Source organism: Lethenteron reissneri, chromosome 32, assembly GCF_015708825.2.
Source record: "Lethenteron reissneri isolate LAM-NWPU_2019-01 chromosome 32, ASM1570882v1, whole genome shotgun sequence".
In the NCBI taxonomy this organism is placed as follows: Eukaryota; Metazoa; Chordata; class Hyperoartia; order Petromyzontiformes; family Petromyzontidae; genus Lethenteron; species Lethenteron reissneri.
The window spans coordinates 12162387-12184793 of NC_083810.1; the positions used below are offsets into that span (position 1 = coordinate 12162387).

General features: G+C 46.6%; 1 protein-coding gene across 1 annotated transcript in view; it reads left to right on the forward strand.

Moving 5' to 3' along the window:
* FLT1 (fms related receptor tyrosine kinase 1) overlaps window positions 1–22175 on the forward strand; it is an 83327-nt gene extending 61152 nt beyond the window's left edge. The window contains exons 22-30 of the mRNA XM_061564013.1: window positions 1725–1822; window positions 3271–3393; window positions 5216–5327; window positions 12823–12922; window positions 15495–15600; window positions 16688–16815; window positions 18394–18487; window positions 19375–19460; window positions 19746–22175. Of these exons, the coding sequence (XP_061419997.1) occupies window positions 1725–1822; window positions 3271–3393; window positions 5216–5327; window positions 12823–12922; window positions 15495–15600; window positions 16688–16815; window positions 18394–18487; window positions 19375–19460; window positions 19746–20001 (1103 nt within the window). The 3' untranslated portion in view covers window positions 20002–22175. The remainder of the gene's footprint in view (window positions 1–1724; window positions 1823–3270; window positions 3394–5215; window positions 5328–12822; window positions 12923–15494; window positions 15601–16687; window positions 16816–18393; window positions 18488–19374; window positions 19461–19745) is intronic.
* Window positions 22176–22407: the final 232 nt, after the last annotated feature.

Sequence of the window (22407 nt, forward strand, 5' to 3'; positions counted from 1 at the left end):
AGGTCACGCTCTGCAGTCTAGTTCATTGCAGCTGCGCTTGATGCGCTGAGCGACCGGGGGAGGCCTTGCGAGCGCCAGCGCTCGTAACGTGTTTAGTGCCACTTTACGTTGACAGAAAAATAAACCTTTTCATGGTTTTTTTTCCCTTTCTCTCTCTCTCAAAAGAGAATAAACTTGACCTGAAGCCAAAGTATAATTTTTTTTTTGACCGTGGTTGTGCCAGCGTTTCGCTTCTCGGGCTGCAGGCCGACGAGAGGCTCCGCTGCGGGGTTGGGTGGCGTGCGTGCGAGCGAGCGGTGGCGCAGCGGTTAGCGCACTTCGCCTCGGACCTTGCCACCCGAGTTCGATTCCCACTCACGGCCACCGACATCAGTGGTGGATATTTGAACCGGTCCCGGGCAGCCTCAAATGAGTACCTGGTGCGGTGTGTAAACATCAGCACTGCGGGCATACCGCTGGACACTCATCCCCCTTGTGTGCCGTGTTGGCCTTCTTATAAGTGCTCACTAACAGCACTCTTGCCCCAAGAGTCTGTTACAGGCTATACAGGGGACCTTTGCGTTCATGAGCGCGTGTGCCCGTGTGTGCGCGTGTGCCCGTGTGCATAGATAAGAACACAATCTCGGTATTTCGTTCACGCATGAGTGCGTGTGCGTACGTGCGGGTAAGGCACGCACTCACCCGTTCGCTCGCGAAGTGAAGCATGCTGACCACAACAAATCTCAGCCGACCGCATTGTTGACAGAAGTACGGTGACTGCAGCAGCAGGCTGAGCGCCAAAGGCGTAGTGAGTGTTGTTGGTTGTCTTTACTGCCTGGCTGCTGCTGCTGCTGCTGTTGTCAGCTGGTCGAAGGCGTCCCCAATTTTCTTCCATTCCCTTGTACGTACACACGTTGGACTTCGTTCGCACCGTACGTAGCCAACCGTGCTCATCGCAGGTGCGGGAGAAGGACAACGAACTAAAACACAAAAAGCTGTTCTGAAGAAATGAGTTGTTCCTGTCGGATAGTGGCCTCAGAACTCTCCGATGCCGTCTCTGATCCACACAGTAATTTTTCCCCATCGCCTTTCGTCAGTTGCTGACATGACATGCCCTGCCCTGCCCGTTTCCACTTGATCTCTTTTTACATTAACAACTCTGCCACTCTTGGAAGATGGAATTGAACCGGTGACCTCTGGGGATTGCAAGTCCGGTGCGCTAACCATTGCAGTGCAGCAGCGTCCATTCTGCAACACACGCGAAAAAATAATAACCCATCCTTCGATCTAGGCACGTGAGCGTAAGAATCGTTACTGAACGATTCGATGCATCTTCTTGGTTCTTTCGGTAAAGTCACATAGAATGGAAATAATAAAATAATAAAAATAAAACATAATAAAATAATTATCATGACGTTTCGGCCACAACGCAAGCAGCCGTCCTCAGGTGTAGAACAGGTCTGTCGAGAAGACAAAGTCCTGTTCTTCACCTGAGGACGGGTGCTTGCGTTGTGGCCGAAACATCGTGAGAATTATGTAATTATGTTTTATTTTTATTATTTTATTATTTCCATTCTACGTGACTTTACCGAAAGAACCAAGAAGATGAATCCCTGCAGTCACGAAAGCTAAAAATCGAGATTCGATGCATCGTTACACACCTAGCTGTTGTTTGCTGCTCTCCACTCGAGGCGTCTGTGATTGCCGTCACGTGCCGTGTCCTCTGCCCGATGTCTGATGCTCAGAGCTCGACGAGACCTGCAAGCGACCGCTGAACATGAAGGACCTCATCTGCTACAGCTTCCAGGTCGCTCGCGGGATGGAGTTCCTGTCTTCCCGCAAGGTACTCCACTCCTCTGCTCGCCTTCGGCAGTTATCGGAATAGGGGTTTTCCTCCATTTATGTCTGGCAACAAAACAGGCGTAAATATGTTGAAACGTCAAACTGAAACCTTTTGCAAGGAATCATGTCTGCATTGAGCACAGGTACTTGTGGTGAAAATACAAGCAATTAAACATGCTCTGACAGTATATGATGCATCGTCTTTGAAACGGATTGCTCCACACCAGAGACAGCTTTCTTTAGAGCCGAGTCTCAAACGGTGTTAGACCAGAGGACGTCAAAATGCGAATAGCACAAAGACAATGCCACCATCAGGACAATGTGTGTACTGTCAGAGCATGGTTTTTGTTTGTATTTTCACCACAACTATCTGTGGTTAATGCAGACATGATTCCTTGCAAAAAGTTTCAGTTTGGCGTTTTAACATCTTAACACCTGTTTTGTTGTCAGAAAAAATGGGAAAAACCTATTCTTATATTTTGACACTGGCCAAGAAGGTCCCATGATTCGTCAGTGATCGTTTTCTCCGCACCTTCCGCGCGGTGCCAGTCAGTTTCACCACCTGAACCGGTGAAAGTCCCCATATCCCAAGACGAGAGATGTTTTTTTTCCTGACTTTGCTGGATTCGTCCGAAAAATCCCAATCCAGTGTCGAGACGTGCCGTGTAGAGACGCCGTCGCCCGAAACGTCGCCCGTTTTGTAGTCGTCCTCTCGAGGCAGAGCTGTTGACGGGACACGTTGGGCTTGTTGCTGTTGTTGTTGTTGTTATTCTCGCTTTGTGCACCACTGACAACGGAGCAGCGTCAACAACGACATTTGATTGACGTCGCCGATTGGTGCATCTTAAACCCCTTGCAGATCTTTGTTCTGATAACACTCATCCATGCGGTCTGTGAACACAGGTTTTTACCAATGTGTATGACTGTACTTTTTTGCTGCTATCCAGTTACTAAGGGTACTGCACAAGCCCCATGCTAGAAATATCGCTGTAAATGAACGATCAGGACGGCATTGAAACTTTATCGTTGCAGCGCCGGGCTGCACAACTTTTGTGCACACAAAAGTACAAGGGATCGTTACGTAATTGCTACAGGGAGCTTTGCTGTTGTAGAATTTGCATCGACGTAAATAGACAACCGTGACAAGCCCCCTAAACGTTTGTCTTTCGTTCTTGTGACATTTCATTTCCCGTAATTTTTTTTTTTTTACAAAATTCAGTTTTCCACACAATGTACGTCCTGTTTTTTGTGGTGGTGTTGTTGTTGCCATCCTCCCTCCTGCATGTCAGCTCTCCGTCCCACAGTTATGCCCCTGGCTTTTTTTGGTATTCATTTAATTTATTTATATTTTACATTTTCGTTCACCCCCCCCCCCCATTCATCACCCACCTCGTCGATCCGTCAACCCCCTCCCCCCCTCCCCCCTCTCCACGGGGGCCGTCATCACAGTGCATCCATCGGGACCTGGCAGCGCGCAACATCCTCCTGAGCGACAACAACGTGGTGAAGATCTGCGACTTTGGCCTCGCTCGCGACATTTACAAGGACCCGGACTACGTGCGCAAGGGAGACGTGAGTAGGGCACACGGTGGAAGTGGCCGTCCCCGCGAGGGAAGGCCGCTTCCTCAGTTACCCCCCCCCCCCACCGCATCCCCCCCCCCCCACCCACGTGTTTACGAGCCGCGCCGAGCGTTGTTCGGCACGATGTCCGACGTTCCGCTCAATCGGCCCGGGAGGGGGGCGGGGGTTGACGAAAAGCGAGGTAGAAGTATCCTGGGAGTGATGGAGGCGTGTATGTATGCATGCACGTTGAACTTCTTTCGCACCGTACGTAGCCGTCCGTGCTGATTGCAACTGTGGGTGGGGGGGGGGGGGGGGTACAACAACCTAAACACACAAAGCAGTTCTCAAGAAATGAGTTTTCAATCTCGAGTTAAAAGTGCTTAGCTCCGGCGGCTTCCTAATATGGGAAGGAAGAGCGTTCCAGACGGCCGCAGAAGCGCATCTGAAGGCGCTCGATGCGGTGACCGCCGCCGCCTTTGTTCGACGGCGAGCAGCCGCAAGGCGCTGCGTGAGAAGCCCCTGCACGTGGCCCGTGATGCGATAGGAATAGTTTGACGTCTGCGTTTGTTTGGGAGGGGTTTATCTCGCGCAGGTTTGCATTACTATCGCGGATGCCAACAGCCTCGCGATCAGGACGATCGGAAGACACTCCTCAGGAATTGTCAGCGCAAGATAGCCTCTTGAAGAAAGCAAGTGCCAAAAGGCTGCAAAAGACTTTTGCCATAATTTCCTACCCCCCCGGCAATTGCAGACACCCCCCTTCCCACCTATTTGGTAAATAATTGAGGGTTAGGGATGGAAATCACCTGTGTTCATTTCATTCCAATACCATTTGGTTAGAGGAACTCCGCTCGGGGTCTGATGTTGGGCAGACGCGGCAAATCTCTACACGAGCATTTAAAGCGCCGTTTAACATTCTTAATGAAAGCCATCTGCAAACTCTGCATGAACTCAACGAGCATGCGGTTATGCCCGCAGAAAGTTTGTCGATAAAACTGGGAACGTTTTGGCCGATGTGTGTATGAGTGTCGCTAGAGAAGAACAGCATCGTTTCACTGGAATGCCACTGTGCTTTCACTTGAGACCTCAAGAATTTGTTATAATTTTGCCCAGCAATGTTTTTTTCTGCATTTTGTAACTTGAAATATGGCCCTGGCCAGCCAGAACCTCTTTGGCAGACTCTTTTTTTTATTTGTTTGTTAAACTTTTATTTTACAGAAGTAAAATAAGTATAACCCGTAAAAACAAAGTTAGAGTCCTCTCGTCCTCTGGCTTGAGATGGCTGCCACCTATGGGTCAGATGATTGTCTGCAGTATTAAACAATTGGTAATTAAATATTTAATTTGTTTTCCCTAAACAGTGTAAAATTTTGGAAACATTTTTTCACGAACATTAATTGTCTCGCACAACGAGTCTGTGTGCAAAATGTCAGCTCGATTGGATCACGGGAAGTGGGTTAAAAAACGACAGAAAGGTTTGCACGGTCGTAAGCAAGCAAGCAAGCGAACTTAATATAAAGGATTTAAAAACATGCAAATATCATTATGGGCAGAGTGGTTGTAGAGTGAACCCGGCAACCCGAGTTTGAGTTCCGGCAACGTCTGACATGACCTTGCCCCTACCGCACACTGCTTCACACCACCCTTCCCTGACCAGCGTGGTGAAGTATGGTAACAGAAAACCCCTCGTGACTGACAAGGCACTCGGGACACCTGGTGGATTATTAATAGCTGGTATTTATTTTCAGTTCTGCACATTTTGCCAACATAGCTTACGTTCCTGCAGCAGGTCATACATGCACGGTGTCTGCTCTGTCACTGACATTTTCAGGCTCGTCTGCCGCTCAAGTGGATGGCCCCAGAGTCGATTTTTGACAAGTTGTACACCACGCAGAGCGACGTGTGGTCCTTCGGAGTGCTTCTCTGGGAAATCTTTTCCCTGGGTGAGTGATGCCTTGATGTCGGCCGGATCTGTCTGGGTCATCGGCCCAGAAAAAAATATTTGCACACCCCGAACAATCACACTACGGCTCACGTGCCTACTCCTCCAGTCTAACGGTAACCCAGACACTTGTTTCACATCTGGTACACCGCATCGGGTATGCCTTGCGCTATGGCTGAAGCTACTAGTCACGTGTCACCTACTCCAAGTCTACCAGTGACCTGCAAAATATTCCATGAGAACTTAAGCGCGGTGCTGAGGGAAGCCAACTAGGACCCCCCCCCCCTCCCGCCAACCTCGTCTTGACTCGTTAGGAATGTCTGCAATTTTTCATTTTTAGAGCTGGAGTTTATCCAATTTAAGTGCAGAACCAAATTTAACATGATGTTTTTTTTTTATGAGACCATCAACTCACTACACTTGAGAACCTGCTTTAATCAGAGGCAGATAGCTGCTTTCCGACCCAGGATCTCAGTGTTGCCAGATCAGCGCTCTGACCACTTCCCCATGTCTTGTGCACATAGCGGGCAGGAAAGTGCTTCCTACTGCTGTGTGGGCCAGAGGTTTGCTAGAAGAAATGTCATACACTAGCTCTGTGATATTTGCATCAGTGGGTCACCCTTTAACATGGGTGGTTGCGCTGCCCTGTGAGAGATCCCAATCTGATACGTTGTCTAATGACATGACACTGGAGTAATATTGAGGAATTTTTTGGTGGATTTAAAAGTAGAATTGTAATTGCACGTCGGGGGAAAAAGGTCGGGGCAACTGAGCAATCATTTTGTCGCAAGCAATGGAAACATTTGGCACGAAAATTGCGAATAGAAATTTAACAGGGTTGAATTATAAGCAGGATTTTGTTTTACTTCCTAAAATAACAGTACAGCTACAAACATTGCAAATTTACATTTCGCAAAGTTGAATATTAACAAGTTGGGATTATTTTTTACTGAAATAACATCTTTTTTGTAGGGGAAGTGGTGGGGGGGTAGTGCCATAGTGATTAGCGCACTGCATTATGTACCGGTCCACAGCTAACATCAGTGGCGAAATATATCTGTGTCCATTCTGGGCCCCCTCCCTCCGGCATAAACAACTCACTGTGGCCAGCGTGGTGAAGTATGGCCATACAACCCCCGTGACCAACACTGCATTGAAAAGGCCTTCATCCAGCAGTTGATAGACAAAAGGTTGAACATTATCATAAATGTCTTAATCTTTTCTATTGTTTGCCAAATATATTTAACGCAGCCTCAAGTTTTCTTGGTTCGTTCGGTAAAGTCACGTAGAAGGGAAACAATAAAATAATAAAAATATAAAACAATAAAATTCTCACGACGGTTCAAGTCTCTATTTTTCTGGAGGGTTTTCGAAATCCGTTTTTTTGCTGTGCTGTGGGAGCTGATTTTACAATTTCGCGATGTTAAGATTCGGAGCTAATTTGCACCTGCCTTTGTCTTGGCGGGAATTGAGGCCAAGGAAGGCAGAGATCATGACCACGTGCTCCGACGGTTTCTCATGAGGGCTGGAATCGCAGATTAGTTCGTACTTACGAGAAAGGAGCTGCACTAAGTTTTTTTTTTATTTCCGCGATAACAAACCGCATGATGCCGTTGGCGCACAGAACACGCTCTTTCATTCTTCTACAGTGACCTAATCGATCACATGCTTTGAAATTGTCACGTGGGCCAGAAAATAATTGAATGAGCCGCACACGGCTTCATGGATGAGCCATTTGTGCAAAGACATTAAGTGATTCAGAGATACGGGGAGATCGCAAAGCCTTTGTGACAGCAGGGCAAGCGGATTAAATTGTGACTGTGGGCCGAGGCATCAAAATAAAAAAATAAATAAGGAGCGAATTGTATAATAAGCCTGTAATTGGGCACGTAAAAATACCTGCTCAGCAATGTCACGACTTAGAATGACGTGCTCTAATAACCAGGGATCTTTCCCGCTTGCTCAGACATCTGCAGGTACAAACCAGAGTCACCACCTGGTCTGAGTTTTCCTAGAATCGCCCTTTTATTTTAGGTCGCCACCTCGGGAATTCTGTGAAGTCTTCCAAGTACATTCAAAGTCCTGTCTTTTAGTCAGTTGCGTAACGATAGTTGGTTAAAGGTATACGACGATAGTTGTGATATTATAAAACTCGTATTATAATGATATTCACATGTTGTAACAGCTTTCTCGCTGGTTCAGCAGTTCCACTGCTGGATTATTTTTTTACACCCGAGGACGACCGTTCATGTTGCGATCGAAACGTCGTGATGTATTATTTTTTCTTCTTGTTTTTTTTTCGGTAAAGTCACGTAGAAGGGAAATAATAAAATAATAAAAAGAAAACATGATAAAATAATTCTCACTACAAATTATGAGAATTAATTTATTATGTTTTATTTTTATTGTTTTATTATTTCCCTTCTACGTAACTTTACCGAAAGCACCAAAAAGTATTCACGTGTAGTTCGTTCGTCCCTCTTCTGATTTGTCCTCAGAGGTGGCAACCAAAGTCGAGCCGTAGAGACATTTTTGTAATGAGTGAAGTTATTTTTTCGTTCTCTTTCACGTATATATATATTTTTAAAGATACATTCATCACTCCGAAGAGCCAAGCTGTGTTGAGAAAAAGGCACTGGTGTCATGAGTTTACAGTTAATAAATCTACTGGCTGGATAGCCTCCAAAGTGACGCAATAAGGGCCTCACCCTGCTTTTGTTGCGATGGCAAACCCCTGGAGAAATGTTATCGGAATCATAGCAATTATATTTATGAATATGAATCACTTGCAGTTCCGTGTCAATTCACCGCCATGTGAAGGTCTTCCCACACTGCATCAGTCATGGGTGTTGTGGACACATTAAACTACTTTACAAAGAGCTCCGCTGACGTAACCTCAGACTGACTGCGAGGCCCTTTGCGTTCTAGCAGTAACACCGGGAGCGTGCAGCGGTGCCAGGGGACATTGCGTGGCAATATCAACCAACGCATCCGAGTTCCCTGCTCACTTTCTAAATGACGACGTTGCCAATCTCAGTTCTCCTCCGCCGTCTCTAGGACGTACTGGCAGTCTATAATGTGGACTGTAGCCTGGTTATTAAGTTTTGTGAGTGTACAGGCAGTCTATGATGTAGACTGTAGCCTGGTTTTAAGCTGGTGAGCGTATTGGCAGTCTATAATGTAGATTGTAGCCTGGTTATTAAGCTGGTGAGCATACTGAAAGTATATAATGTTGACTGTAGCCTGGTTATTCAACTGAGTAAGTGTACTGACAGTCTATAATGTAGACTGTAGCCTGGTTTTAAGCTGGTGAGCGTATTGGCAGTCTATAATGTAGACTGTAGCCTGGTTTTAAGCTGGTGAGTGTACTGGAAGTCTCTAATGTAGACTGTAGCCTGGTTTTAAGCTGGTGAGTGTACTGGCAGTCTATAATGTAGACTGTAGCCTGGTTATTACGCTGGTGAGTGTACTGACAGTCTATAATGTAGACTGTAGCCTGGTTTTAAGCTGGTGAGCGTATTGGCAGTCTATAATGTAGACTGTAGCCTGGTTTTAAGCTGGGTGAGTGTACTGGCAGTCTATAATGTAGACTATAGCCTGGTTTTAAGCTGGTGAGTGTACTGGCAGTCTATAATGTAGACTGTAGCCTAGTTATTACGCTGGTGAGTGTACTGGCAGTCTATAATGTAGACTGTAGCCTGGTCTTAAGCTGGGTGAGTGTACTGGCAGTCTATAATGTAGACTGTAGCCTGGTTATTACGCTGGTGAGTGTACTGGCAGTCTATAATGTAGACTGTAGCCTGGTTATTACGCTGGTGAGCGTACTGGCAGTCTATAATGTAGACTGTAGCCTGGTTATTAAGCTGGGTGAGTGTACTGGCAGTCTATAATGTAGACTGTAGCCTGGTTATTACGCTGGTGAGCGTACTGGCAGTCTATAATGTAGACTGTAGCCTGGTTATTACGCTGGTGAGTGTACTGGCAGTCTATAATGTAGACTGTAGCCTGGTTATTACGCTGGTGAGCGTACTGGCAGTCTATAATGTAGACTGTAGCCTGGTTATTACGCTGGTGAGTGTACTGGCAGTCTATAATGTAGACTGTAGCCTGGTTATTACGCTGGTGAGCGTACTGGCAGTCTATAATGTAGACTGTAGCCTGGTTATTAAGCTGGGTGAGTGTACTGGCAGTCTATTCCCGGACGCCTTCATCTCAAGAGCCTCCACCTCTGCGACTGGGTTTCCGAATGAAGCATTTCCCCAGTCAAATAAGTGCTGCTCATTCCATTGAAAATTTTTGAATAAATTGAGGCGGTAAATGAAAATGGCTACGTCCGTACGACAAACACAAAACGTGTCCTGCTCGCGAACATGATAAAAAATTAACCCGTAAAAACAAAGTTTTTCACTATAAATCCTTTATATGAGTGGCGGCTAGAGTCCTCTCGTCCTCTGGCTTGAGATGGCGGCCACCTATGGGTCAGATGATTGCCTGCCACCATTAAGCAATTGGTAATTAAATATACAAAACATTTCCCTAAAAAGTGTAAAGTTATGGAAAAAATTTTTCACGAAAATAAATTGTCTCGCACAACGAGTCTGTGTGCAAAATGTCAGCTCGATTGGATAACGGGAAGTGGGTTAAAAAACGACCGAAAGATTTGCACGGTCGTAAGCAAGCAAGCAAGCAAGTAAACTTAATATAAAGGATTTAAAAAGGGACGCGTGCTTTGGGTTTCGTCGAATAAATTCATATAGGGTGCAGTGAACGAGTTTTTTTTTATTGAAATCAGAAACATGTAATGGGTACCGTTCAATTTAGCACGCAGATATGTATGGGGTCGTCCTTAAATGACGTCACGCACCTAGGGGAGGGGGGGGGTCAGATATTTGTGACGATGTGTGACGAGGGGGGGGGGTTTGAGAAATGTGACACATTAAAATGCGCAACTTTAAATAAATGTAGACAACACGTTCTACTTAATTAAATAGACCTTTTAATAAATGTTTTCTCCTACAACATCAGAGTGCAGCGCCACATTAAATACGCACTACAATGACAATAGTTTAAAGCGATTTGAAGCATGTTTTATTTGGGGGGGTGGGGGGGGGCAGAGCTTTGTGACGTCATATTTGAGGGGGGGGTCTGACTTTGTGACGCCGCGTGACGAGGGGAGGGGGGTGGTCAAAAATCGTCCAAAATCGCGTGACGTCATTTAGGGACGGCCCCTATAATGAGGGCGCTTCACTAACAAACGACGCATTAATTGCATGGCGCAACGCCAGCAGTAGTGGATTTGAAAGATAAACAAAATTCAGTTGTGGCAAACGGGAACTTACTCGACTCGTATAAATTCGAATCGGAGAAGCTGAGTTATTTCTTGAGCTTCTTAATGGGAACGCGGTCTGTCTGGTTTCCTGCCGCTAATGCGTCCTCAGGGGTTTCCCTGCCCAGCATCCGTGAGAGACGCGACCGGGAGTCCACCGGACGGATCCTTCTGAATTATTGCAACAATTACGACCGCCTCGTTACGGTCACGGAACTCGTGTCTCGAGATGTTTGATGCTGCAAGTTTAAACGTTTGAAATGATGCATACCCCTTCGCTGCATGCGTTTTGTACGCACTGAAAGTGTTCTAAGAAATGACGATTCGTCTCAATTTGCGTGATCAACTGACACGCACATTTATAGTATTTTTTTACGCCTCAATACAATGCTAACAAGATGGTTTAGTTTGCGATTTAAAGCTTTCGATGCTTGCAATGATTCATATTCTTGGTTCTTTCGGTAAAGTCACGTAGAAGGGAAATAATAAAATAAAGAAAAGAAATAATAAAATAAACAAACAAACAAATAAGTTACATATTCTTAAAAAAAAAATATTTTATTATTTCCCTTCTACGTGACTTTACCGAAAGAACCAATAATAAGATGGTTTAGATTTGTTTTTTGGAGGCAAAAACTTCTCCATAGGAGGGTAACATTTACGGTGTCCCACAAACGAGAGTGCCCGAGTTGTACTGCGTAGCTCCCTGGTGTGATTTCGGGTTGTACCGTCTGAAGAAGCTCCCAGCACGTGGAGCGAAACGTCGGACATTGTGCCGAGCGACACGCGGTGCAACCCGAAGACACATGGCGGAGCTGTACAGTGCCGTAGTTGGTCATAAAATGTCAAGATCGGGCATTTTTTTTCAAGTTTCTTCATAAACAAAATTCTTTGTTTGGTTCGGAAAAGTCACGTAGATAGAAAAATAATAATAAAGTGACCAATACTTCTGCCGTGGCTGATCATTATTACTTTAATGCAGCTGGCTCACGCCAAATTTATTTCTCTAAGACGATAGTACTTTGCAAGCCTATACTGGCTATCAACAAAGATTCGTTCATGAAGCCATCCATATGTACAGACACAGAGACAATTTCAACCGAGAGGATGGTTATAAGCTCAGCAATCATTGGAAAGATGTCATCAACCACTTTGGGTCATGACTTGATTTGTGTTTTCTTGATAATTGTTTTTTTACCCTTCTATCTGGCAACAAAACTGACACCTTTTTACAAGGAGGCGCCTTTTGGCGTCATCTGGTCCAACTCATGTGAGACTAGGCTCTAAGGAAAGCTGTCTCGGGTGTGGAGCAATCAACTTCAAGGACAGTGCACATTATCAGAGTTGTGTTTTTTGTTTGCATTATGACTGCAGGTATTGTGGTCTATGCAAACATGACTCCCTGTAAAAAAGTGTCAGTTTTGTTGCCAGATAGAAGGGTAAAAAACCAATTATCATATTTTGACTGGCAAATAAGGTTCCAATGGTTGTGTTTTCTTGTCAACCTCCACCGTCAGCAGTGTGGTGTGTGTGGAGCGAGGTGCAATGCTTTGATTGGTGTAGACCTACTGCCGGTGTCGGGGTTTTCTCCTCCGTTAACATTAGCTGCCCTGTCCATCTCTAAACCTTTATAAGCAGTTTGCCTTTAGAGGTTAACCCCCCCTTTCCTGATGACGACCGCTTGTGTTACGATCGAAGCGTCGTGGTTTTTTTTTGTATTCTTATTTTTATTTTATGACTGAAAGAGCCAGAATAAGTCTACATTATAGACTGCCAGTACGCTCACTCAGTTTAATAACCATTGCTACAGTCTACATCATAGACTGCCAACACGCTCACCAGCTTAAAACCAGGCTACAGTCTACATTATAGACTGCCAGTCCACTCACCCAGCTTAATACCCATTGCTACAGTCTACATTATAGACTGCCAGTACACTCACCAAACTTAATAACCAGGCTACAGTCTACATTATAGATTGACAGTACACTCAATCCGATTAAGAACCAGGCTACAGACTACATTAGTGCTTGTTGTATTTTTTATTAACTTGATTTTTTTTCTATCTACGTGACTTTACCGAAATAAGCAAAGAATATGAATTCCTGCATTCGCGGAAGTTTGAAGTCAAAATTCAATCAACAAAAGTTGACCGTTTGGAATTTTGCAGGCGCGTCGCCTTACCCCGGAGTCCAGATCGATGAAGACTTCTGCCGGCGACTGAAAGACGGAACCCGCATGCGGCCACCAGAGTACAGCACACCTGACATGTGAGGCAACGCACGCACACACGCGCACGAAGCAAAGACAAAGACTTCCCACGTAGCCTGTTCAAAAGGTTGGGGCAAGTGCTGTTAACGACCACCCGGTCAGCGTGCGTCGGTTGCGGCATGGCCAAAAGAACTCCGCACCCCCACTGCCTTTTTATCTTCGTTCGTGGCTGAGTCGACCTAGGGGGGAGACCTAGGACTGGTAGAAAAAAAACTCCCTTTCCACGGATATTAGCACGTGGCCAGGAATTTAATTTGTGTAGCCGCAGTTCACTAACCACCGTTGCCACCGCTTATCCTCGTCATACATACACACATACACTACAGTACACACACACAGGACAAAGGTTCCTTTGATAGCATTTGTGTCATGCATGGAAAATGAAGGTGTGGTGCGGTCAGTGGTAATGACCCCCACACCTTATCAGCTACTCATTTTTGGTTGAGTTGCCCTAGGGAGTCCCACGACATTTGAAGATCCATTGGAATGTAATCATGCCTTGACTCATCGATTACACGATTACTGTGCTCACAATGCATGCATCGTACCTTGCGTGTAAAGTTTTATACAAATTATAACTTTACACGGAGTCAAATGGACCAAACAAACCTGTACAGGTTGGATAGGAAAAGAGAAGCAATACAAACGAGATGGTAAACACGATACAAGAAAAATTTGATTGCTGAATCGAATCATGACCCCCGAATTGTGATTTGTGAATTTTTTTTATGTATGCGGGTGAAGTGATACGCACCTCGTGCTGTCTACGCTGGGGAATTGAACTCGGGTCGCCGGGCTCGTAACGCGGTGCGCTAACCATTGCGCCACCGCTCCTTACACACAACTCAAACTTTCCACGCACGTGCATCAAACATCACCAACACTCACCGATGAACTGTGGTGGTTCCACCTGGGTATGTGTGTCACCTTCAGTGCACTCTCAAGAGTCAGTTAACAATATTGTCCACGTACATACACAGGCAGGCCTTTTTCGATTTAAAGCTTTCGTGACTGCAGGGATTCATCTTCTTGGTACTTTCGGTAAAGTCACGTAGAATGGAAATAATACAATAATAAAAATAAAACATAATAAAATAATTCTCACGACGTTTCGGCCACAACGCAAGCAGCCATCCTCAGGTGGAGAACAGATCTGTCGAGAAGACAGAGTCTGAAATGTCTGTCTTCTCGGCCACAACGCAAGCAGCCGTCCTCAGGTTGGTCGAGAAGACAGTCTAAAATGTCTGTCTTCTCGACAGACCTGTTCTCCACCTGAGGACGGCTGCTTGCGTTGTGGCCGAAACGTCGTGAGAATTATTTTATTATTATGTTTTCTTTTAATTATTTTATTATTTCCATTCTACGTGACTTTACCGAAAGAACCAAGAAGAGGCAGGCCTTTGTCAATCCACTGCTGGAGAAGGCTGTTCCCAAGCAGTGCGGGTAAATGGGGGTTATTTGACCATACGGTTGGTGAAAGCATCGGTGATAGAAAATCGCAGGAGCGTATGAGTGCAGTACAACAGCGGATGTTGTTGCGCCGTCTTCTGTTGCCCTCATCATCGTCCCACTCATGGGAGGTCAAGGCGCTGACACAGGTGCGTAGGTGTTTCCTGGCTCCAGTGTCCCTGTGCTCAGAATGATCGAGACCGGCGTCTGGACTTTCAGTGCTGAATTCCAGGTCTCCCTGCCAGACATTGTTCAGCTTTTCATTTCAATCTCTTCGCACATATTTGTCATGGATTTTGTCCAACTTTATCGGAGAGCGGTCGACAACAAAGAATGTTGGACCGCCTCTGTCTGACCAACAGAGCTTGCATTTTGTCCATTGTTAGTAATATGGAAATTTTAATCAGTGAAGATTTTTGTTTTTTAAAGTCAACGTCACAAATTTGTATCGTGCACGATTTTTCCTTCGATTCAGAGGTGCGGGAAACCGCAGACAATCGGGAAGACAGCTAGAACCGGCGCCAACGATTGCCTAAGCAATGTGGCCCTATAAATTGGGGTGTTTGGCCAACTCCATTGACGAGGGGATTGTACATGTACAGGCCAAGAATGTCTGTTTCGCACCATTGCTGGTGGAAGTGTCTTTACCAGAGGGAGCTCTGGAGAGCCCTTCTCGAGCATATTTGGCCTTCGATTCCACGCTTGGCAGATGCACCCACACTTTAACCCACCACAGTGACCTGCCGATCGACGAATATGGAGGGAAATTTGCAGCCATCGTGCTGATCAACATGCGGTCTCCATAATCATGAAATCACCCTCACCGTGCTGATCACCATTACTGTAGCCATTGCCGCAGTTTATCTGGCGGTGCCGATAGTGTGGTGCTGCCGGTAGCGGCGTGCTGCCGGTAGCGGCGTGCTGCCGGTAGCGGCGTGCTGCCGGTAGCGGCGTGCTGCCGGTAGCGGCGTGCTGCCGGTAGCGGCGTGCTGCCGGTAGCGGCGTGGTGCTGGCCACCCACCCACCTACGCGTACCGTGCCGGCCTTAAAAGGAGCTGCCTTGCCCCTGCAGTCTGTTGAGGCTATATGATGGATCTTGACCTGTGCCTTTGCTCCCGGCAGCTATCAGATCATGCTGGACAGCTGGTGTGGGGACGCCTTGGACCGGCCAACCTTCTCGGAGCTGGTGGAGCGGCTGGGGGACTTGTTGCAAGCCAGCGTGCAGCAGGCAAGCAAGACTCACCGGCCACAGCGCCTTCACTGTGTTGGGGTCCTGGCACATTGCAAGCAGCCGCCCCTCCCAATCTTTTAATGGACTAGTGCGGACATGGACAAGAGATGGCGATGTATATACAAGGGACAAAAATTTAGTTGGATGAGAGAAGAGCGACACAGACAAAACCGGGGGCAAGTGAGAACGACGAGCGTTTTGATGGTAATTAGCTGCGTTGTGTTCAGTAGGTTTTGAATTCGAATTGATATTCGATGCGCCCCTGTTCCTTTCCATGCATCCGCAGCCTTTTTGATTTTCTTGGCAACCCTAAGGATGTGCTTAGTTTGCTTATGCCTAGCGCCGTCACTGACCTCGTGCATTTCATCGAGCCGAGGGGATAATGTTTGCCAAGCAAGTTGTGGCCGAGAGGAGGCTCGGGGCTCATGCCATGTCCGGGGGCTGAGCCAGCACCACTGAGGGCCTTGGCTTTGCGAATGCCAGCGTCGAGTGACGCGCGATGAAACTGGGTTCACAGCTACGTAGCGAGTTGATGGTCTCGGGCAGGTGACCTCGCGACTGTGCGGAGACTCCCATCACGCAAAATGTTGCGTTTCACCTAATGTGGCAGATTCCCAGCTGTTCGAAAAATAGTAATTCTAAAAAGATCAGCTTGACGTGTGACAAACGCTCTGCGTGTGCGACGAGCGTGGATGTAGTAAACACATTCCCCGAGGAAGAAGAGAGACCGATTGAAGCGACATGAAAAGCAGCTTTTGTAACTTCATCTTGCAGAGCCATGCTCTGACGCAGGGGGGGGGGGGGGGGGGATATTACTGCTCGCTGCTAGAGTTATTGTTTTTTAACGTAGATAAACTCTTCATCTCATGCCACACCGTTGAATGCACAATCAAAATACAATCGGGAGAAGGAGATGTCCGCGTGCGTGCGTGCAGAATATGTATTAATACTAGGTGGAATTCGATGAGCTATAAAGCTCTTTTTCACATATGTCCAGTAGTCACGCTCGCAGCTACCGGCGCAATAACGAGCGTCCCCTTCGCACACCCACGTGACGTGGCTCCCCCCGTGTGCGTGGGCGCAGGGAGGGAAGGACTACCTGGTGGCTTTGGACGATGAATCGGGATTCTCCTTGCTCACCACTCCGAGTCCCTGTGCGGCGGACGACCCACACGACCCGAACTTCAACTACGACAACGTGGCCACGTTCAGGTGCCGAGCGATCGCTGTGCTTGCGCCCACGAAGACAATGATACCCCCATTACAGCCTTTTGTAAAGGCCGTCGGGGAAAGTGCTGTTCCCGAGCACCGATGAAGGCCGGCACGGCAAACGAGGGGGTTGGCTTGCCAGCACTGTGCACCGCCGCTTTTGTCTCCCCAGTGCTGATGTTTACACACGGCGCAGGCGCACATGTGCAAACGAAGACGCGCTCTGTAGACTTTTACTATTGGCGCAAGTGTTGTCACCCGTTCAGGTCGATATGGCAATAAGCGTTATGCCCAACCGCCTTTGTCTTTTAAGTGCCGATGTCAACCACACTGCACTACAGTCAACGTACTGCGGTTTCAGGACGGGTTCATCGCGAGGAGGTCAGACATCGATTGCCACTCGTGTTTTGTGCGGACCTTAAGAGTTAAAACCAGGTCGCAGGGAGGTGGCTGGTTGGCTTAGCAGTTCAAGTTCATTTATTAGGTATCGCCCTGTGAGCCATTCGGCTCTTAAATCGGGTGCAACCGCAACAAACAAAAAACATGAACAAGAAAACATCTTAAAGTGAATATGTGACTAAGTGTACTTAAGCAGACACCGCTGAGACCCTGGGTTTGAATCCAGACAGCCGCTTGTGGTTAAACTGGGTTCTTCAGTGTAGTGAGTTGATGGTTTCAACACGGTCATCAATGACTGCGCTCAACAAACCCATCACGTTGAATTTGGTTCTGCACACAATTTTGGTGCATTATAATTCTGAGAGTGAAAAAACATATTGCTACGTCCGTCATGTGACGAGCATTGCTCTCAGGAGCAGTGAAGGTGCGACAGCGCTGCCCCTGCTGTGTAAACCACAGGTCACTTGATCAGAGACCAGAGGTAGCTCTGTGGTGTCTGCTTCTGTGGACCATTTTTGAAAACGAAGGGTCACGCTGCTCTGTGACAGTTTCAGAAGGATTCATCCCACATCTCCGATTAACACGGTTGGCTACGTACGGCGTGAAAGAAGTTCAACGTAGATACACGTGATTTAAAGCTTTCGTGACTGCAGGGATTCATATTCTTGGTTCTTTCGGTAAAGTCACGTAGAAAGGAAATGATAAAATTATATAAATATAAAACAATAAAAATGCCCACGACGTTTCGACTGCAACACAAGCAATCATCATCAGGTGTGAAATCCACAGAAAGAAAATTAGAAAAAATTTGCGATACTAAAAAATTAAATTAAACATTTTCTTTCTGTGGATTTCACACCTGATGATGATTGCTTGTGTTGCAGTCGAAACGTCGTGAGAATTTTTATTCTTTTATATTTATATTATTTTATTATTTCCCTTCCACGTGACTTTACCGAAAGAACCAAGAATATGTACGTACACGTGGCAAGCGGTAGCGTGCTGGTTAGCGCGCTGCGCTGCGAACCTGTCGACCCGAGCTTGAATCTCCCTCACGGCCGACACACAGTGACGATTGTCTGAACCGGTCATTGGCCTCCCCTAAGGTCGACTCTAAAAAGCCAGTGGCCGCCGTGACACGAACTTGTTGCTGCATGGACACGAACGTGTCGCCTCCCGCAGGTACTCCTCGTCGGGCAGGAAGATCGCCCGTCCCGTGAGCGTGAAGACGTTCGACGAGGTGCCGCTGGAGAAAACGACTCCGGTTTCGCGAGAGGTAGGAAGCCAGGCCACGCGTCAAACACCCAAGCCCGAAGCGCGCGACGCGTACATATGCAACGCTGCATCGTTACCTTGCTTAACGTGGGCGGAGAGGGGGGGGGGCACTCAGCCCTCAGCCGCCCCCCCCCTCCTCCCAATGTTATGGGAATGTGAATATTGTGAAACTTTATCTCTATCAAGGCAATAGGCACGCACTGGGCGCCATCACGATCGTGCATAACTCAAGCGAGATGTTTTGTTAGTTCACGAGCCATTGACCGCACCGTATGTAAGGCACGCAGCTCAATTCACTCTCTCATGGAAATTACCTTGCAGCAGGGGGCTTGGCAGTGTAGCCCACGGACTTAAGTTTTTAGCCAAAACAATTTTTTATGGTTTGTCAAGGAGTCATATTTCTGGGCTCCCCGGAATTGTCCCATTGAAATGCGATTATATCCCCATAATTTGGTTTAGAATAATATTATTTCCCTTTGTTTATCTGCTGAAGCTTCTCTGAGTCGCAGGGCTTTTTCAGGAGGTTCTTGCAAAATGTTGCAGTCAAGGCAATGTTTTCCCAATTGAGCAATTTGCAGCTAATTTTTCAAATTCGGCAAATTTCGGAGCGTGACGCCAGTATATATATACACACACACAGGGGGGCGGGGGGGGGGCAGATGGCACGTAATGTTTGCGATGAATAGAAACCGCAGTATTCACCGGGGCCGACCGCGTGGCTTCAACCGCGAACCTCTGCAACGAGCGGCAACACGCTGCCTCCCGGGGCCACGTTATCGACGGCAGTCTGTTCACGAGAGCCGTGACGAGCGCACGGCCTTCGTGTGCTCGTGGCGTTTACAGCGGCCGGATTTTTCACAGCGGCTGTGTTTGCTTCCGCTCTCGCAGGAGAACCAGACGGACAGTGGGATGATTCTGGCTTCGGAGGAGTTCAAGAGGCTGGAGGTTGGCTCGCGGTCGTCGGCAGCCTTCGGGTACGAGCACAAAACGTCCGGCACTGTTCTTTCCCTGGAAAAAATAAAAACGGCTAAATAATTGTTGTTGGCCAGGGGACGAGGACCTAAGACGAGTATCGCAAAAAAAAAAAAACGGTGAAGAGATTGTTGTTGCTTCAACCGAACAGGCCACACGTTTTGTTTTAATTGGAATTTGTGTGTGCGTGTGTTCTCATTGCAAACCCACCCTCCCACAAATTTCCCAAACCAAACACCACCCACCCGACCCTTTCCTTCCAAACGCTGCGTAAAAAACGCTTCTAGCAAAAGCAAGGAGTCCCTGCTGTCCGAGGGGCCGGGGCGCTCTGCGGAGGAGGCCCAACACCACCACCACCACCGCCGCCGCCGCCTCGATGATGAGCCGGGCGGCGAGCATCATGGGGAGAACCTGTTCTCGCACGAGGACCTGGGCCGCGTGCTGCAGGCCACCGAGCCAAGGCACATGATCGGCCGCCGCGCGAATTCCTCGCCGCCGCCGGCCTACGGGGCGTCCGTGCGCTACACGGTGTCGCCCGTGTGAGCGGCGCCGCTCGCTTCCTGCTACGGCGACCGGCCAACCTTGGTGGCGGGCGGGCGGGCTCCCGACGCCTCGCCGGGAGATGCGTGGCGAGGGCTCCGCGGGGCCTCTGCCGGGAGAGAATCTGCCGCAGTGGCACCAAGACTCTGGAAACCCGGCCGCAGAGAGCCCCGTTGGCTTCCTAAACGGAAAAGCTGCCGTTCGCGAGAAGAGTAAATTTAAAATCAACGTCCGGAGATGGCAGTGTTGTCACCTGCGCAGGTTTTCTTAGGACGTCCTATTTTTGAGGTGGTTGTCCCGCGAAATCTGTATGTCTTAGCGGGACATTAATGTTACTGGGAGTTATTTTGTCAGTTGTGTAACATAAAAACCACTCAAGACGTTGCATTGACATGTAGTTCTCCCGTCTTCCTGTATTGTGAGATCTTGTTGCCGTGATATGTCCTGGGGCAGCCCCAAGGACACGGTAACAGGAAGAAGGTAGACACTACGTTAACTATGACTACTGTGTTGTGTGTGTTACGAAGGTATCTGCGTAGTGTATTTTATTTAGATTGTATTATTTCTTGTTCAACTGGAAAAAAAAATGGTGGGAAAGATTTCTTGCTATGAAAAAAAAGGTTTACAAAGGATGCAGCGAGTATCCACGAGTGAATGAATGACAATGTTTTACACACCATACTGTATTTAGTTTTATGTAAAAAAAAAAATCACTAATGTGAAAAACACCTGCTATTTTTAAATACCACTTAAGTAATGATTCGTCAAATATATGAAGGAGACATATTGTCTGCTTATCTATTTTGATATATTAAAGCCGCATTTTTAACTTATTGTATCAAACCTATATCGTCAGGCCTTTTGCTTTGTTGCCAGCATTTTGTTAGACTGCGCTTCGTGTATCGAGTTATATTTTTGATATTTGCCGTTTCAACTTAACCTCGCCAAAGGAAAGGCGAATGTGTCCCACCGAGGCGTAAACGGCCAGGGAGATGGAGCTATGAAATCAACTCACGCCGACAGGAGTGGGACGGATTGTGGTTTCGCAAGACACGGAGAGAATGGTGATGACAGCGTGCGGAGGAGGCCTTTGTACGGCAGTGCAGAGATGATGACCGACGGTGATCAATTGTTAAACGGAGCGTTTTCGACTACCCATATCTGCAGTGTTATGTACATGTTAAGCGTTTTTTTTTATAACTAAAACAGTCTACGGTGATATGTTTGAAATTATGAAAGTGCTTTAAATTTAGCAGAAAATAAAAGAGCTATCACTGTTCTTTTATTATATTACCATATATTGATTTCTGTTTGCTTGCTGGTCAGGCCAATTGCAGTTACCTTATTGGTAATTTTACATTGGAGAGCATATTAAATCATAGATGTATGACATATGAAACCAGCGGTTATTCCCCCAGTTCATCTTCTTGGTTCTTTCGGTAAAGTCACGTAGAATGGAAATAATAAAATAATAAAAATAAAACATAATAAAATAATTCTCACGACGTTTCGGCCACAACGCAAGCAGCCGTCCTCAGGTGGAGAACAGGTCTGTCGAGAAGACAGTTATTTCTATGACATTTACGGTATAAACGCACAAGTCGGACACCACCTTCATCTAAATGGGAAGTGTCTTTTCATGTTTCTAGAACAAGGCCGTAGCCATGGAGTCAACATTGGGGGGGACAAAATCTAAATTTGAAAACGAATTTCCTGCCATTTCCTGCCTAAAATATGAAAAAATTCACTTACACATAGGATGGACTTTTATTTATTTTTTACAATAATGTCTAATAGTGTATTGTATTACATTGCTCTGTTTTTTTTTACCTTTTCTTGTTGCATTGTATGTAATTGCAGAGATTATGGATTAATAAAGTACAATCATAACCACAATCATATAAACAGAAATCTATTTTATAGCAATAAATTGGGGGGGACATTTTGAGCATATTTGAATATATATTATATATTATAGTTACGGCCTTGTTCTAGAATATTGTATGGTTAGTTTATAATGTATCGTGACAATCACTGACTACGATGTGCCACCCTCCACAAGCAAGTGAAGATCCCACACGCCCGTGTGTGAGCTGCCATTGTTATCATGCTGTGTATTTACTTGTACGTTCTGGAGTGGACTAACAACTTGTAAAATAATAAACGTATCATTCTTCCTTTGGTCTCTCTCTCTCAAACCATTGTTGATGCTGCGTGTGTGTCGTGCTGGCTTTCATAGGCACTCTCAGGCGGCGTTTGCGTGTTGTTGTTCGGCGTGATGTGTACGTTGAATTTCTTCTTGATTCTTTCGGTAAAGTCACGTAGAAGGGAAATAATAAAATAAAATAATAAAAATAAAACATAAAATAATTCTCACGACGTTTCGGCCACAACGCAAGCAGCCGTCCT